The 19,570-nt window shown below is 35.9% G+C and overlaps 1 protein-coding gene across 1 annotated transcript in view; it reads left to right on the plus strand.

Moving 5' to 3' along the window:
* LOC113240498 overlaps window positions 1–19,570 on the plus strand; it is a 220,763-nt gene that overhangs the window by 89,648 nt on the left and 111,545 nt on the right. The window contains exon 3 of the mRNA XM_026477822.1: window positions 778–865. Within this exon, the coding sequence (XP_026333607.1) occupies window positions 778–865 (88 nt within the window). The remainder of the gene's footprint in view (window positions 1–777; window positions 866–19,570) is intronic.

Raw genomic sequence — 19,570 nt, forward strand, 5'->3', positions numbered from 1 at the left:
CTCTCTATAATGTGTTCGAAGACCTCAAATTACGACCAGCATAACGGTAAACTGTTTCGTTAGAACAAATTTCTTATCTGGGAAATTCTATTATTGCTTCATAATAATATCGAATTCGATGTTATTATTACATTCAAATTTGGAACATCTCTGAAAAACAAAACAATTTGATTGGACCTCAATTCTAATATCAGTCGAGATGAAGTTTTATTCGAAATGAAATGTCAATTGCAAACAATATTGACAATTTCACACGTTACTTGATATCGAACGACTATCATAATAGTTGGGGCCGATTCTAGTTTGTCTATGAATTAAAAATAAAAAGTACAGTTTTGTAACATGCGTGAGAAAAGTTTATTTGCCGCGGATTCGCTCTGGGCATTTTGGACGGAAAAGTGTCGTTTTTATTTTGTCTTTCAATTATTTTTTGAAACTAGTTTAAAGTGGAATAGGATAGTGCTATTATACCTTAATCGAAGATTAAAACGCGAAATTATACGAATCTCGAACTTAAAGTACCCGTATCAGCCAGTTCTAAGGAATCCCGAGTCAATCCAAACATGCCGCCTCAAATTGCCTATCCTCTTTGGCTTTGCCAAAGCCTTAATAAAAAAAAAATAAAAAAAAAATATTTGCCGCCATTTCGCCAGCCGTAACATGCGGTTCCTGAATACATCACAGAGAATATGATATGTGTGTAGATAAAGCAGTGTATGTAACTGTACATAATTAGGCGTGTAGCATGTTATTATTATGAGTTTTTTTTTGTTTCAGAATATATCAATACTGGTGGTACTGTTATATAGTTGGAGGATCAGCGTCAATGCGAAGAGGTACAAAGAGCTCGACGATGTTTATTATGGTGAGTCCGTATTTATTTATTGAAAGATACACCATCAACTTAACTCGAAACAATCTTAGAAATAAATATACATACGTTCACCATACAAGGTGCCAAGCTTAGAATAATAACGCATAGAAACCTAGTCCGCTCACGCTAAGTGAGGCAAATTGAAGCGCGCCCAATGGGCCTACACGAGCGGGCGGGCTTTCAATGCTCAAGGTCAACTTGAACCGCGAACAGCTCAAAATGTGCGGTAAATGAGTGTAAAAATGCGTCAGACAAACATAAAATAGATACTAAAATCACATTCCACAAGGAAGTAACGCGTTTCAACTTGTATTTTTATATAAATATTCACTAAAACCGAAAATTAACCTACTACTAAAAACTAGCCTACATGAATTTGATTTTTGCCTGACTTGTGACAGTTCGTTTGATATGAAACTATCATTCTATGCATTATTATTCTAAGGTGCCAAGTCGCTACAGGTGTATACAGCACTAAAAATTTAGTTACCCAATGTGATAAGGAAAATAGTCTAAAATAAAAAAAACAATTAAAAATGTAAAATTTTAGCAATAATTGATTACAAAGGATTTAAAGATGAAACAATTGCTTGCACATGCCAATAAGCTGTTTAGTGTTCCCTACATAAAAGATGTCTGTCGCCGTCTCCGGTCACAGTCCAGTCATTTTATAACTGTATGAGTCTGTTCAAGGGGGCATACCTTCCGAGATTAATAAATGGTTTGGCAATGGCGACCCTACGCACTCTACGAGGAAGGTTTAAGTTGATGAAGGCCAGTGCCTTTAGCGACGATGTACCTCCATGCACCATCCTGTGCAGAGTTCCAATATCAGCGACACGACGTCTGGTTTCAAGAGAACACAGTCTGAAATATTTTAACCGAGCGTTATATTCAGTGTTCCTTTGAAATAAGCACTCCCCTGGGACTTGAATTCCAGGTAGCAAAGGAAAACAACCATTTGGACAGCGCACTCAGCATACATTTTGGAGCGTTCTTATCATAAGTATAGAATAGGACAAAGTTATGAAAGAGTCCGTCCTGGGACTTCGCAAAACCACTTTACTTATTCTGCCGCCGAGTAGTTATGTGAGCATTACTGCGTTCCGGTTTTGAAGGGTAACGGTGAAATTATATGCTCATGGGACATCTTCACTTTATGTCCCAGGGTGGCGGAATCTTTGCAATTGAAGGCTCTGAGTGGCACTGCAGTTGACTGGTGTGACTGGACGAACAAGTCGTCAACCTAGTGGTAATCGGCACGCACAGGCGTCAGTAGTCACTTAGAGCTTTAAATCGCAAAGTTCTGAGGGGCACTACTGCGCTAAAACTGAAACTGGGCTGGACTAAAATGTGGAACGGAGTTAATACTCACTGAGCTGGGTCAACAACATCAGTATCAGCAGTTGTGGCATTAAATGTCTCATCCATCCTTTACATTTAATGAAATACCCAAAATAATTGTGTACGTGACATATTTATTTCATTATTTATTTTCATGTTTTGGACAAACAAGGAAAAGGTTTTGTACTGAGCGCTTTTCCTATGTATGGAACTAACGGGAATAAATATACAACATTAAAGTTTATTCCCACTAGTTCCATGCATGGAACTTATGAGTTTCAATTGTTTCGTGTGGAAATGATTCCATTGCACTATTGGGAACAAACCAGTTTCAGTAGAACTAAAAAATTATCTTTACTCTAATGAGGAACTACTAAATATAGAATTTTTTACCCCGCACTGTTTCTATACTAATAACAATAACGCACACACTCAATATAGCCCTGCACTAGGGAAACCCTGTACCATGGACACACAAATAGACAACTACAAATTACACCCAAACTCACGAGAGAAATAAATGTAGGCCGTACAAATATTTCTCCCGGTCCGGGAATCGAACCTGGGACCTCTGCGTGGCAGCATGGTGAGCGTTCGGCCACAGAGGCAGTCTGATAGTAACTTAAGATGTAATTAATATGATAAACTAATTTGTCACACACCAAATTTTGTGCCATTTAGTAAAAAAACTCACTCGTCGTCGTCGTCACTTTCTATTCATTCGATGTTTGTATGAATAATAATAACAAACTAGTAGAGTTTGCGTCTGTGGCCGAACGGTTACCATGCTGGTTTGCCACGCAGAGGTTTCGGGTTCGATTCCCGGGCCGGGTGATATATTTGTATGGCCTACATTTATTTATCCCTCAACGACATCATCCGCCGGGCCTTAGCCACTGTTAACGTGACCGCCATTTGCGAGCCAAGCGGCATGTCGCGATCAGATAGCAAACGCCCGGACGGAATTACTCTCATCCTTTGGAGTATGGGCCGGGCACTGGTGTGGGACGCCACATGTGCCGACACACTTGCCCCATCCCATCTCCAGCACACCAGCAAGATGGCTGGCTCCGCAGCTGAGCTGGCGGAAAGAATAAAAGCAATAAGTACCAGGATCTCGGCTCCGACTACCTATTTACAGCCTTTGGAGTCGAAATCCTTGGCTCGTGAGGCCCCATGGCCTTCATCTATACAAAATTTTATCGAAAAAATTAATACACTGTCTGTGAAACCCAAGGGCCGGCAGCTACCTTGCCCAACGCATTAGCATAGCAATACAAAGGGGGAACGTTGCCAGCATCTTGGGCACTTTGCCACGGGGACCCAATTTTATTCATATAATTAAATAACCCTAGTTTTACTTTCTAGTAGTTAAGCATTTGTTGTCTTTTTTACCTTACCTGTATATTGTCTTAATTCAACAATTACTTTATCTCGTGAGTTTGGGTGTAATTTGTGGTTGTCAATGGCACCCGCGACACAAGGTTTTCCCTAGTGCGGGGCTAACAGTGTGTGCGTAGTATTTATTTGGTCTGTGGTGTGCGTTAAAAAAAAGAGTATTATTACAAAACATATATGAATATGATGGTGGTAAAAAACATCACGATCCTCAATGAAATAAATATTAAAAAAATTAAGTTTTCGTGGACAACAGTCTTTATTAACTATTTTCCTATAACCTTTCTGAAGTACGTGTGTTGGTTGAGAAATTTACGAAAGATACTCGTAAAGTGTTCTAGGACGGGCACATCCAGCGCGCGCTAATCGGCCGAAGTTCGATCCTAATCAAACTCAATGATAGGAGACACAACCTAGAATAGAATGCAGTCGGGGTTTGTCTGTTAAATTGTATATTTTTCAAATTACACACGCTGAAATACTAGAAAATTTCCTAACGGAAGTCCCAATGCTGCCTTCGGTATTAAAAAGATAGAGCCACAACAAATTTGCTTTAATGCGTATTAAAAACTGTATATGTCGATATTTGGATAAAATAATATAATATAGAGTATACTCGAAAATTAAAACTACTTGTTACTCAATAACTCCTCTCGCAGATAAGCGTATCAAATAGTACACACACACAAACACACACAGAGCCAGACACACATATTTAGTAAATATTTTATTTATTGCAGATCATTTGCAGATACATAAACTGCCGGAAATAAATAAATGTAACTAATCATTGAGAGACGACACTGATTTTTGATGATTTTTTTTTTTAGTTAATATGTCTGAGTTTCACGGTGGTTTCCTATTTAAAAAGATACTGATTTCCGTAACACGGGCCATTGAAACTAGATCGGAAGAACTTTTTAATTCAAATAAAGAATAATTATGACTGTTATTAAATATAAAAAAATATTGTATAATATTTTATATAATGCATAAAATATAAAAAAAACCGAATCATAAAACCGTTTAACAACATTTTGGAAATGTTCAATTAAAATTAATTTACAATTTATGATAATTGGTGCAAACAGTACTTTTTAATTTGTTGGTTTGTAATAAACTGACCTTTGAAATATCAAAAGTATCTACAGACTCAGCATTAAAAAATCCGCAAACATTTTTACTATTTTATTAGGTATTTATTATTGTATATGAAATCAACACACGAACAAGAGCATTATCAAAGAGAGAACACTTAGAAAAAATCCTACTATCCGGCTGAATTCGAACCAACGTCTACTAGCAAACCGTGCCAGATGCTATACCAACTAAGCCACGGAACGTACCACGGACCTTACGAATATTTCTATGTGCTTGTTGCAGACTTTAGCCATAGTGCCATCGGTGAGAAATCTACTTCTTGACTCAGCCAGGTACCTTTCCAGCTACCAGCAACTGGCTAGATATGTCAAAGTCAAAGTCAAAGATTATTTATTCCATAGGTAAAATAAATTTACACTTGAAAACATCACATTTAAGCTACTGCTCGTTCACTACACTGACCTCCTTGAGAAGAACGAGCAAGAAAGTCTAGGGATTGCTCTTTTGAAATAAATATAAATGCTATGGAATACACTTTGAATCAAATTTGTGTGAATTCTGGAGCCGTGTCGACTTTCCATACATCTTTGTCTATATTATAACATGTATTGAATACACGTAGTATTCAATTTTGTAATATGATTTTTCGATCAAAATATTTTTAATGTAGTTTTTAAACTTAGGAAATAATAAACTTAATATATGCTCCGGAATCTTATTGTAAAAACGTATACAGTTCCCCAGAAAAGAGTTGTTTACCTTGGTTAAACGAAATCGTGGTACCATGAGTTTGGACTTAGCTCTAAGGTTAATATTACGGATATCTTCTTTCTTGAAATTATGCATGTTTTTATTTTTTTTGTCGCTAATAAAATTGTAATTTGAGCTTTCAGATCGTATTTTCCCTGACTAAAGTGTAATAGCGGCCATCTGTTGACCTGTTCGAATATTGTTACAATCGCATCCAGGATTTGCTTGGCACTATCTATTGATCCGCGTTAAGAATCAAACTAATTTCCGAAAGTAATTAATAGATTCAGGCATTGACTTACAATTATATGGACGTCGGGTCCTAAAATAAAAGTGTCCGAACTTATAGGGCGTTAAAATCGTATACAGAGCGTCATTCACGCTTTAGTCTTCATTTGTTCGACTGACAGCGAAGCAAGCAAAATTAGACAGTACTGCGATGACATTACAATTTAAATTCAACGTTTTAGCTTTTTCATATACTTTTACATGTCACTACGTTTAAATAGGTTGACTTGGGGCATTTTTTCGTGGTTTTTGTATTAGACCCGTCGTCCATTTATTTGTAAGTCAATGGATTCAGGCGTTACTTTGCGGAAGTCCATGTTAATCCGGCACGGCTATCTCTTCGGTCGAGGGTCGAGCAGTCAATAGTCCCTGAGGATGCCACGTGGAGAGGCGAAACACGTGTCGGGTATATTTTTGGTGGTGGTTTGTGACTGTAGTTGCGCTTGTGTTATTAATTTTATGCAGAGTGGGAAAATTGACTGCATGAAAACATATGCAACACAAGCGCAGCTATTTTGCACGATTTAACCTTCATTGGGTTCGCGGAGTAGCAAATTAATTTACTTCCATTTTTATTAAGAGGGAGCATGCCAAAAAAGTTTTGACGTTCGCTCCGCCCACATTTGTGAGACAAATATATGCCTGAAGTTCGCGTGACATGCGACAGGAGATGTTGAATTTTGCGCATTAAAAGTACCAAATTCGTTTTAGCGGAATAACTCTAAAACTAAAGGGATTAAAAAAAATCCGTAGTGACATTTCTCAATCATGCATAAATGTAATTAATTATCTAATTTTTGTCCTAATGACTTGTAGCATTTCGAGGATGACTCGAAAAAATGTGAAAATTAGAGGTCATTTCGTGATTTTTATCTATCGACGAAACTTTATTGTTTTATATTTTTGATTAGTGTCTATGCTTGAATATATCGTGTAGTTACTCATACAATATTTTATTTTTAACTTTAGAGTGGATATACCCCTCTAAAATCAAATCGAAGATTAGGAATTTTTCCTCTGCTCCCTCTTAAGCGTCCGAACAAGCGGAGTTACGTTACGGTGTGCGACATTTCTTTGTATGAGATTGAGTGGGACAGCAAACATTTATATTAAAATTGAGTTACATACATTGCAAATGAAACAATTTTTATGACCTAAATTGCGTATGTTTGTTTTTTCTTTTTTCAAACAAACCAATGCTCGGGCTATTCATTGGCCATCAGCCGTGACCGCGACCGAGATACAAAACGGTCTCTATGCAGCCTTTATCAGCTTATAGTTTCAACATAACTATAACGATTTTTGTATTATGTGAAGACCGTGCGATCACCTCTATATGCATCATCACTATCAAGTAAATGATGATAAAATGAGCACGACCCACCGCGTATAGGCCTCCCAGAATTTCTTTCGTCGACCATTACCTTGTTTCTGTAATGCCAAGTGACGGGAAAACAAGTCGTGATGGTAAGAGGACACGCCTGTCCATAACAGTTATAGTGCCGCTCAGACTTTTTTTATAATATCAAGCGACGGGACGAGGAAGTCGTGCGCCTGACAGTAAGCTACACGCCTATCCATAACAGTTGCAGTGCCACTCAAAGCTTTAAGTCGCAAAGATCTGAGGGGCATTGCCACTGCGCCCGTCACCCTGAGACATAAGTTGACAAGTCCCATGTGCCTGTAATTTCACCAGCACCCTTACCCTTCAAAACCGGAACACAGTAATGGTGACATTACTGCTTGGCGGCAGAAATAGGTAAGGTGGCAGTACTTCCTTGGATCAGCTCTTTCACAAGGAGCTCTACTGCTACTAAAATAAATAGATCTTTAACTCGCAAAGACCTGAGGGGTACAGCCACTGTGCCCGTCACCTTGAGACATGAGTTAGCAAGTCCATGTGCCTATAATTTTACCAGCACCCTTGCCCTCATATTATTCTTGGCGGTAGAAATAGTTAAGGTACTTTCCTGGATGAAAATTTTCAACAGACATACATTTTTACTGTTAAAACGTTGGATAAGCTAGATATCCTCCGATCCGTCCAGTCGCTTAGGTTATTGGGAACTGGAGAGACGTTATTTTTCGGCATCGGGAAGTGAGCGTGCCTTACAGATCTGCCACCAATGAGGAGTCTTTAGAGTCGACGGCTTAGCGGTGGCAACCGCTATTTGTGCAATGCGCAACGGGAAACGAGCGTGCCTACAGCTCCGGTACCTATCTGGAAAATAGCCTCAGGAAGAACCGGATGAAGTCAAGTGATAAAAGTCTGTGACAACACTGGCTGATCTGGGGTCAGAACCTGAACTTGTGAGGTTCCTGTGCGCGCATGGGTTATAGTACCTTTCTCGTATACCCTAAGGATCGGAAGGGAGGGGACACTATAATCGAAACTAATGTAGAAAGATATGGGGCTGTTGAAACGTCGGAATTGACAATAAGTATATTATAAATAGGAAAAGGTTTCAACTATTCAGCGCTTTATAGAACCGGTTCTTTCCGAGAAACGATTAATTAGCTTGAGTTGATTGATGGCAAAACAAAAGAGTATCTGCGCGAGTGAGAAAGCAGGCAATTCAGTTCGACTTGATGAAAAATCATTTGTCTCCCCCTAGCGCTCATCAATTGAACGATTAGTTCCGTTATTTATTTGCCTCCGTTGTTCAATTTGTTTTAGTTATTGATAATTTATCAACACTTCGAGTTCTTAGGTTTTCGCGATTGTTACACATAGGAAATGAAACTATTTTTCCGGATTTAAATCGCGTATATTTGTTTTTTCAAACACAATTTTTGTTTGAAAAAACAAATATACGCGATTTAAATCCGGAAAAATAGTTTCGTTTCTTATCAACACTTGTTTCATTAACAAGTTATTGTACAGTCTTAAGGGGTATTACACGGGCTCTAAAACTGTAGTCGACAAAATGTCGTACATGATCTAAATACTGTTACAACTCAAAATTTACGGAATTGTGAAAAACAATTTGAAAATTTTATAATCTTAGTACGGAGTACTAAAGAAACCAACCTCAAAAGTTCGTTGAATTACATCTATTTGCCAAGCTTTTTTGAAATCGGTTACCGAAAAGTGCGCGAAACCAGATTCATCGCCTTAGAGGTGGAATATTTTCTTTAAATTCAAAAAAAGAATCATCAAAATCGGATCACGAATGCCGTTATCGCGTAACATACATACGTACAAAAATTCAATTCAATTCAATTCAATATTTTTATTTCAGAAAATAATTTCCATAATATGTTAGTACGCTTTCAACTTAGTCTATGTTAGTATTAAATATTATCAAGTACATTTGTCACTAAATTTAACTAATTAACAATGTCGTCCAGTGGCAGGCTATTTTACACTCGAACTTACACCGAACTTATACAGTCGAATTGAGAACTTGCTCCTTTTTAAAGTCGGTTAAAAAGAACAGAACGAAAGAACTTGGAAACAACATGTAACAAAAATTACAAAAAATGTATCTAGCTTTATTTACGCCTTAAAAGAAATAAAGAAGTCAACTAATTTACAAACTTCTCTGAATGCTTACTACGCATGGCTATCATAGGGCATTATATTGTAGGGAAATAGTACAACTGTAAACGACCTCTTTATTAAACAAAAAAAACTGCGTTAGAATACTAGCAAATACTCCAAGAACAGAGAGCTGTAAACCATTCTTCAGAAAATACAAAATCTTATTTCTAACATCAATTTACATTCTGGAAATTTGCAAATTTATAAAAAAGTACCCACAATTATACACTAAATTGAAAGATGCACCCCGACGCCACACAACAAGATACGGAAATAATCTCGTAGTACCGGTATCAAAATTGGAATTGCATAAATCGAGGCCATTTACAATGTCAATATAAATATACAACAAACTGCCTGAGCACATAAAACAAGAAAATAAAACAAATATATTCATTAATAAGTTAAAAAACCTTCTTACTAATAAAAACTACTATACATTGCAACAATATCTAGACGATAAATCTCTGTAGCGTCGTCTGCCTCATTCCAATATTGCTGAGCCCTGCAGGGTTCATATGTTTCTCTATGTACCTATGCTTGGTGTAGCATTTGCACCTGCGCAGTTAATAAATGAATAAATTAATAAAATGAATTGGATAAGAAATTGTTATTCTCATCTAATTAAAATTGTTGTAACACATAAATGTACAATTATTAACGTGTATATATGTATAATAAAATATATAATAATAAATTTTGAAGTTTTGAAATTGGTGAGAAATTAAATGAAATTATAAAATTTCTAAATAACTTGAACTACTTTAAAAATAGAACTAACATGAGCTTGCTACTGTTGACGATTAGCAATAATTTGTATTTTGTTTATTTTGTCGAATATCAAATTAAGAAATAATGTAAAAATTGTAATACAAATTTAGATTTGTTTAGAATTTAGGATTGACATTGCCATACAGGGTTCATGTTTGTACTATCTAACTTAAGACCTATGTAACAACAGGAATGCAATAAATAATTTGAATTTAAACTTGAATTTGAAAGAAACCATGATCAAAACTAAGAATATTTGCTTTCGTAAAGCACGTTGCGTAAACAATGAACCTAATTCCGTTACATTGTGTTTGAAGTGATAACTCTAGTAAGTTGTCTCAGAATCAAGGGGAAACCGGATTTAAGTTCCATCCATTGAATGTCAATTATAATTGCCAACATGTTCTATTCTCAAGACCGCAAACAGAACATGACAAGAGCAATGTCACAGCTGTCAATCAGAGACATCTGTTGATGACTACAGTTAACTAAGAGACTGCCCTGGCATTCGTTGACCGATTTTGATGTTTCGTTTTTGTTGGAAAGAGTACCTCGGTAGTGGTCGCATTTAAAATTGATGATAATGTTCCACCTCTAGGTGGCTACGGGATGAATCCAGTTTCGCGCACTTTCCGGTAACCGATTTCAATAAAACTTGGCAAATAGACGTAATTTCACGAACTTTGAGGCCGGTTTTTTTAGTACTATGTACTGAGCTTAGAATAATAACGCATAGAATGATAGTTTCATATCAAACGAACTGTCACAAGTGAGGCAAAAATCAAATTCATGTAGGCTAGTTTTAGTAGTAGGTTAATTTTCGGTTTTAGTGAATATTTATATAAAAATACAAGTTGAAACGCCTTACTTCCTTGTGGAATGTGATGTTAGTATCTATTTTATGTTTGTCTGACGTATTTTTACACTCATTTACCGCACATTTCGTCATTTTTAGCTAAAATTCTTGATCTGTTCGCGGTGCAAGTTGACCTTGAGCACTGAAGGCCCGCCCGCTCGTGTAGGCCCCTTGGGCGCGCTTCAATTTGCCCTAGGTTTCTATGCGTTATTATTCTAAGGTACTGAGATTAAAATCCGTTAACTGAAGTAAAGGTGGAAAATAAGGAGTGAAGTTGATTATTAATGCTTTATAAGCGAACGCTCATTGTCAAGAGGGGCTTTTGTGTTAGTTACTTGGAAAGTGAACATCCGAGTACGGTCAATCCCTTTGAAGTTGCCACGTGACATTTAAAATCCGTTTTAACCCGATCCATCTTTAGTACCTACTTTCGAACTAATTACTATGCGAAGTGGACAAACGAATTCATTACAATCAACTGACGTTATTGTTACATTTCACAGCCGGCTGAACTAATTGATAACGATTAACGTTTGTTATTTAATTCCAGACTAAATCAGTGATAAAGATGTTTCCCCTTGCGAACGTAAAGAAAAAAACATTGTCTTAGAAAAGATAAAACATTCGTCGTCTTAGACCCTTGAAACAAAAATAGAATAAAATAAATGGGTTAAAAAAGAAACACACAGAAATTACAATTAAAAGTGGGAATAGAAACAAACCACAAGAAAGTAACATTCTCAAATATTTCTACACAAGTTTCATTTTATACCTACCGACTCTTAGAGTATACAAGAAGAGTACTATAACCTGTGCAAGCAAGCCTTCACAGGGACCTTATCAGTCAAGGTCCTGACTTCAGATCAACCCGTTTACTCGTCCGGTTCTCAAAAGGCCAATGCCTTGGATGAGCTGCCCCGGGTGCACGTACAGTACCCTTCCTATTTTCCAGATATGTAAAAAGTAGTAGTAAGGTCCTTGTGAAAGAGTTCGTCCAGGGAAGTATTGCTAAATTACTTACTTCTCTAGCCAATCGGTAATGTTAGCATTATTCTTACCATTACTATCCATTTCTGCCTACTATTTTGGGCAGAAATGGGTAAAATCTTAATTAAAAACCGGGTGGGTTCATTGGGTTTTAATCCACTGCTCATCTCTGTGTGTATGACATACTAAAGCGTAGTCTACATATATGCACGTTGTCATGAAAATGTTTCGTTGACTAAAAGTTCGGGACGATTTTATTGTTCTTCTGTATGTCTGTTACTCTCTCCAAGTTTATGGTTACCTTTCGATTACATCACTTCTCCATCAATTGACAGTGGTATTAAATGATGATTGCGGTTGTCGACTTAAGTCCCCGTTTCAAATTTCCATTTTGAATTCAAATAAGGTCTGAATATTCTATTGGATTATGATAACACGCTGTTTAGGCACTGGGAAAAGTTATATTGTACATATCTTTAGTGTTTTCGGCTGAAATCGAGGTATCCAATATCGTATCGACGCCGGCGGGTTTGCATCTTTCCAGAAGGACGATTTTTAGACCATTCGTTTATACTAAGCGATAACATAGGATTTTTTGTTAAATAATTCAAACACAGATGCGTGAACTGTTCAAATGCGGATAGAAAAATTAATATGTCTTGTATATACAGGTTAGGGCCAGCAACTTCATCTATCTTTGTATTTTCTTAGGAACCGGATATTGGGCTATTCCACTCACTCCTTACAATGGTAAAAACTTATTTACTTACTACGTATAACATGGCGCTGTCTACACACACACAAATGTGTGCGTGAAGTAGTAGGGTTATTCATCACTTCCTTAAACTATTTATTTTCTGGTTTAATATCCACAGTGACTTTGTAAGAGCAAATGAATGTGTTGTATATACATATATGTAAATAATATGATCAAAAATAACAAGCAAGCAAACGAATGTATTGTAAACAGTATGATCATTACGTATACTAATGATTTTATTTATTAAATGTTAAAACAACAGTAAATTACACCGCTTCAGTTAAATGGAGTAAAATACTTAGCCTAAACAAAAGCCTTCACATAATAAGTGAATAACACTACCATAAATATTTTATTTTAATTAAACAAAAATCACATCAAAGTTATACTTATGGAACGGTTCGTTGACGGCCTTGTTGCCGTTCCGTCCATGTGACCGTTAATATGAGAGCGCGGTGGGTTATCTAAAGCTAGGAGGGACGGAGAGTGACCTTTCTCGTTACTCTTTTATTCTCTGATTCGGATCTAAATTCCTACCACTTAAAACACCAATGATAACGAAAACTAACAGTGGTAGAGGTCTTTGTAAAAGAGTTCCTCCAGGAAAGCATATACCATACCAATTTCTACCGCCAAGCAGTGAGAGAAATGACTGGCATATGGGAATTGTCAACTTTACGTTTTATGGTGATGGGCGCAGTGGCAGTGCCCTTCTGTCTGTCTGTCACAGATTGGTGCGGTTATCATCGACACACGGCTCGTTCGTTCTGTCACGAAATAGTGAGAGTAATATACCATTTCGTTAAAGAAAACAAGTTATAAATACAATTTCTTTTGCGATCGAGTGATGTTTCTTACGAATGACACAAGTATCATCTCAGGCAAATAAACGTGTGGATACAGTGGGGAGTAAAATGGGAAAACCGTTGAAGGCTACAAAGTAAGCCTTTCTGCACTGGCTTTAGAATGACAATCGGCTTACTGTGCACTGAATAAATAAATCCTCTAGGCTTTGTGAGCTCAGCGGCGGATTTCGATACGCGTTGCTTTCTATAACATTGATTAACAGAATACTGGAAAAAGTATACAATGTCTCATTGGAGTGGCTCTTTCGTTGTAGCTTCGTATAGAGTTACAATTTGAGATAACCGCAAATGCTCTTATCTCAAATGCTACCCAAATGGGTAGCGGACCCGATCCGTTTTTATTGTGATATTTTACTATACCTTTGACGAAAACAGCCACATCAATCGCGAATGGATGAATATTTTAAAAGTGCTTGATATTTTTTTTGTTGGTAAGTACAACCTTCCTCGTTAACGCAAAAAATCTAATATTTTCAGTGGCACCTAGTAATTAAAAATAAAATAAAAGACAGTGGATATGGACGTTATTTAAGTGTGCATCCATCGTTAACTTCATCGTCACTGTTCATCAGTTGAGATGGAGTCAAATGCGCACATCGGTCAATGCGGATGCGGATGCTGATATACTAGTTCATACTAGTTCTAACTTAACCTAACTTATACATTCTAAACTTATGTTAAGACAAAAACGAAATTAAAATATGAAAATTTTATTCTATCTATAAAATTATAGATTAAAGCTTCAAACTATACTAACAACCAATAAGTAACAGCTACATTTTTAGTATTTTAAGTACTTTTTTATATATTTTTTTATCTTTGGTTCACCAACTACTGCTTACACTAAAATTACAACTATGAACTACTTGTTCGTTCCGTCACTTGATGTTATAAAAAAAAAAGTACAATATTGCCTTAATGCTAAGTGCAACAGTTAATTACAGGCAAACACCGCATGTTATAATTGCAAACACGTAATGAAATATCTTAAGATTAAATAGTAACTATGTTTGATTATATAACAATACGAAAAATAAAAACAGAAACGAAAAGATATCTACTTATTCAACAATTGCTGAGAACAAGTGCGCCGAACTTAGTAAGTGAAATATGGTGTATATTACAATAATGACTGATTTGGTTAAGCAGATTGGACAGGATGGGTGTAGGAGAGTTTGCACCTAACACACTGCGTCTTGACGGAGGACAGAGGTGCGACTGGGTGACAGGGTAATCTCGACGGGACACGGTTATTGAACAGAGCTAGCAATTGAGGGCAATTTATGTGGTTAAGCAATACTTTAAGAAGAAATAAAAAATCAAGAAGTTACAGAAACAATTTAACCTTTCACTATATGTAAATTTTTTTTGGCTTTGCCGATCGAGAAAGCGAGGTACCACATAAACGCCTCTGCATTCGCTCCAAACTGCGAAATGCGAGTATTTTAAATATGCTTAAAGTCCTTATTCGTGTAACTAAGTAGACTATAATAAACAATATTATTGAAATAAATCCATTACTAAGTAAATATAACACGTGTTATCTAACGTTTTATAAGTAAAAAAAGGTAGATAAAGTATAAGGTAAGCCAAAAAGTGACTAATTAGACAACCTGAGCTCAGTCTCACGTTGGACTCTGAAGTTGCCGAATGTCTAGAACGTCAGAGACAATCGGTTAAAATACAAAAAATGTCGTCACGAGGGTGTGGTTCGTAATATATAACAACAAATGGCATATTTTTAGTCGATATAACGCTCAACAGATATAATTAATTTATGGTATTACATTTGACATAATCTTGCATGAAAAATGCAATAAATTTTCAATCTAATATACAGATGGCATAATGTTTATTTTATATAAACACTTCCGATATAACATTCACTGAGTCTAATGTATTATTAACATAATTCCAATGGTGTTTAGGTGAAATAGAGAATGAACCGAATTTGTTTGCATTTCCTAGTTGGGTCGATCTCCTCCTGTGGGTTTAGGTTAGGTTAGTATATGCAATTAAATATTCTGCTTAAAGTTTTAATAAATATAAAGCTATACAAAAACAAATTTATATTGCGATTGCACATTTAATGAAAGAAAAACTTCTTATCGACATAATGTAGGGCGCTTCAACTATTCGTAAAACGAAATATTATAATAATATAATTTTGCAAATACTAAAACCTATGACTAACGTTAATCGAACAAAATATAATGCTCATTACCAACTTCAGTCAGGTGTGAAGGTGAACCGGCACAATCAATAGCATTCGCTATATTACCTAACTCTGTTACGTTACTTAACCACTTAGCGAGATTAAATGCTTAGTCGGGAAACTTTTACATAACAAAGCAACTAGCTTTTATTCAATATTATTCGAATTGCAATACCGAAAGGTTTAGAGTGGCCGTAGCATGGCGGTATATCATATGCAATATGTGATAAACCTCCCCGTGACATGTTTATTTCAGTTGATAAAGCTATGTTGCAATTGTTAAATTTTATTTTTATTGCGACTACTGAATCGTTAAGATACCGCACTAGAGTCGTTCGTTCTTTTATTTTTTTGGTAATTAACTATGTTATACATTTTGAAGAACAAGGATAACGATATGAAACTGCGTAACTTTGTCGTTTAATCATCGCCGCGAAAACGACGAAACAAAAAAACGCCGGGTTCTTGTAGTTTAAATTTTTACCATATTTTCCATTATATTAATTATTATTGACGTATACCTTTTTCTAATAATTTATATACTTACCAATTTGTATGATTTTTACTATTTCTTTTTATCTCGTTTGTCGCGCTCAATTTTTATGTTGATGAAATTATTATACAGAACCGACTGTTTTAAAATCAACTGTGACCTTGCAACCATGTTTGGCACTGCGATATTCTTTTCCAGCCAATCTTCGCGGCACTCGCGTTACAACAAAAATGTGACTTCACGGTACACTCCATGTGAACTATTACTATATTTAACTTTCAAATGACATTTTATCACTCCAATTTGACAGGTAAATATAGATATAATAGCTTTATCGCAGCGGCATGCTTCCGGCCCAGTTCTGTTACTTTGTCTTTCTCTCAACTTTACGTAGTTACTTATTGTAGCTATGCGCGATTGCAAATACTTTCATATTAGACTTATTAGTAATTACTAACACTCACACTAGTATTCACTTAAATACACCAGAATTGATATGGACATGGTGAATGATTTGGTGGAGTTCCGACTAGTAACCGACTCGTGCACCCGACCAAATGGCAGGGGCATTCAGTATCGATTATCATTCAACTCGAGTCGCATGATTGTGCTTGTATTCGCCTAAAGGCCAATGATTTGTCCATTCGAATGATTAGTACCATTCAAAGACGCGCATCGCTAACCTATTTTTGTATGCAGTCGTGCGGAATCGAATGTTGGGGTTGTACAACGATTGTAATGTAAATGAAAGACTCGTCTGAGTGCTGCACTTTCGGCGATGTACTCAGCGGTAGGCTACCGCGTAACCTTGAACGAGTGGCGGAACCCTGATCCCATCGTGTCATAAAAAAATACCTACGAAATAAAGATGTTTTAAATCTGAACGTCTTAAGCATTGTTACAGCAATTTATCCTGACTCCGCTTTAATAACAAAATGAGAAACGTCGGAGAATTTCAATCATTAAAATCCATTAAAATGCCTTTAGATACAAAATAAGCTTTAAAATGCTGTGATAATAAAACGCCTTATGAACACAAACAATTTCTTTTTCGTTTTAATGAGTAGGCTACGAAAAGAGGCAATTACGATATGATGAATTCTTTATTAAAAAAAAGGATCTTTTACGTCAGCTTTTTATCCATCAAATTTAGATACCTTTGGATTGTTGTTTCTTTTCTTTTTATTTAGTACAGAAACAGGAAAAAAGTGTCTTTTTTCATACCGAAAGCTGAGCTTTAAATCGCAAAGACCGCCACCGTGCCCGTCACTCTGAGGCATTACAGACAATTGACAAGTCCCATGTGCCTGTAATTTCACCAGCACCCTTAACTTTCAAAACCGGAATGTAGTAATGGTCTCATTACTGCCTGGCGGCAGAAATAGTTACGGTGGCTTAACTTCCCTGGTGGAAGTCTTTCAAAACGAGTACTGCTGCTATTATCTTCAAGCTTTGAGATCCCTCATTATGCAACGATTGCACAAAATACTATTACTTAGTTGAATGATATGATTCAAACTAAAATATGTATTTTCTTAGATGTACCTCCTCCATTAACGCGAAGAGCTCACATGAATGATTCTAGTCTATTATGTTGCTTTACGCGTTATTATGTAAATCCGCGTAACAATTACGCGCATAATAATTTTTTCGCATAATTTCCTATGAATTTCCTGTGCGAACTCAAAATTATGAGTAAAGTCGTTATTGTTTTTAAAGATAATAATACAGACACCGCTAACTTAAGTTTCCTTTATTTGTATATTGTATCATTATCGTAACTTTACAGTGCTATTGCTTATTTGACTTTTCCTGCTCTGAAAGTCATCATATAAATGGAGATTCTGGAAAATATTCGCTGAACATTTCTGAAAAAATACTCCTTACTCGCTCGGTAATCCGGCTTGTCAACAAAAGCGAATGCGTCCAATCACAAGTTAACGTCTTGAACTCGCTCGATTCAGGAAATCCCATTGTGGAAGCTGTGAATAATTTAGTACTTACTACCTACCTCGGCTAATATTATTGCTACAAAGTATGAAGTATTTCTCCACATGAAATACATGTCACGTATTTCAAATTGGCCGTATGCAGGAAGTGTTTTGTGTTCTTTTTTTTATCGGAAAGGAAGATGTTTTCGTCGTTACGTAACGCTCACAAACGGATAGTGAAAACCACAGAACAATAAATACAGTTGAAGTGGTTAGTTAGCGTCTGATACGTGCCAACTATAGGTCTCGAAAGACCTATCTAAGCTCGGTCCGCCATTTTCGCTTTGTATGGTATGGTTGCGTCTTTATTTCGTGCAAATTCTCTAAAATTCTAGAAAAATGCATTATTGTGCTGTTTTGTAGAGCAAAAAAGATATCCGCACCAAAAATATTACCCGTGGTGTCATTTCATATCATCGGAGTGTTATTGTAATGAATTTTCAATTTTCTTTTATCGACATATTTTTTTTGTTACAAGAAACGAAAGTAAAGCTTATACCCATTTTAATATGGTCGCTTCTTGTTTAGCGAACTAAATTAGTAACTCAAATTCGTCGTCGTTCAGCAATTAACAGCTACATGGTAGCACACTGAATGAAATTCGTATATAATATCGAAACGTCGTAACTTGTAATAATAGGTATTGATGGTATTGAATTTTCAACGATATGCGAACAAGGTAAAGTTTAAATTATATTAACAATCCAGAATTTGTTATTTCTTTTTAAATTTGAAACTACGACCAATCAATATTAAGATTTTGTAGTCTTTCAAATTAAGAATGTGTGAGTTTTGGCGACATCGGTTCTAATAGTAATCGAGGCTGAAGAAAAAGAAAAGACGGAAGAAAAAAAAAACAATGGAAGTACCTGACACTTCCATTGTTTTTTTTTTCCGTGGTAAAAACTTTGAGCAAAAGATGTATCAGGTTAAGTGTACCTATAAAAGCGGTGTCTTTATTATTGTCTTTAAAAACAACATAACAATTTTACGCATGATTATGTATTCGCACTATAAATTCATTGAAAATTATTATGCGTGTAATTGTTACGCGGATTTATAATTACGCACAAAACGTGGTTACTCTATACGTCCATATTATTATGTTCAACGTCTTCACGTGTTTATTTATAAACTCTTCGCGTTAATGGAAGATGAACATCTTAGAAAATGAGTAAAATACTTATTTTCTAAGATGTTCATCTTCCAATAACGCGAAGAGTTTATAAATAAACATCTTAGAAAATAAGTATTTTACTTATTTTCTAAGATGTTTTTGAATAATATAATTTGGCTAAATATCAATATTTAATAATTTATTGAAACTAAATT

This window comes from Hyposmocoma kahamanoa, unplaced genomic scaffold (genome assembly GCF_003589595.1).
Source record: "Hyposmocoma kahamanoa isolate Upper Pololo Valley unplaced genomic scaffold, ASM358959v1 144, whole genome shotgun sequence".
NCBI classification, from domain to species: Eukaryota; Metazoa; Arthropoda; class Insecta; order Lepidoptera; family Cosmopterigidae; genus Hyposmocoma; species Hyposmocoma kahamanoa.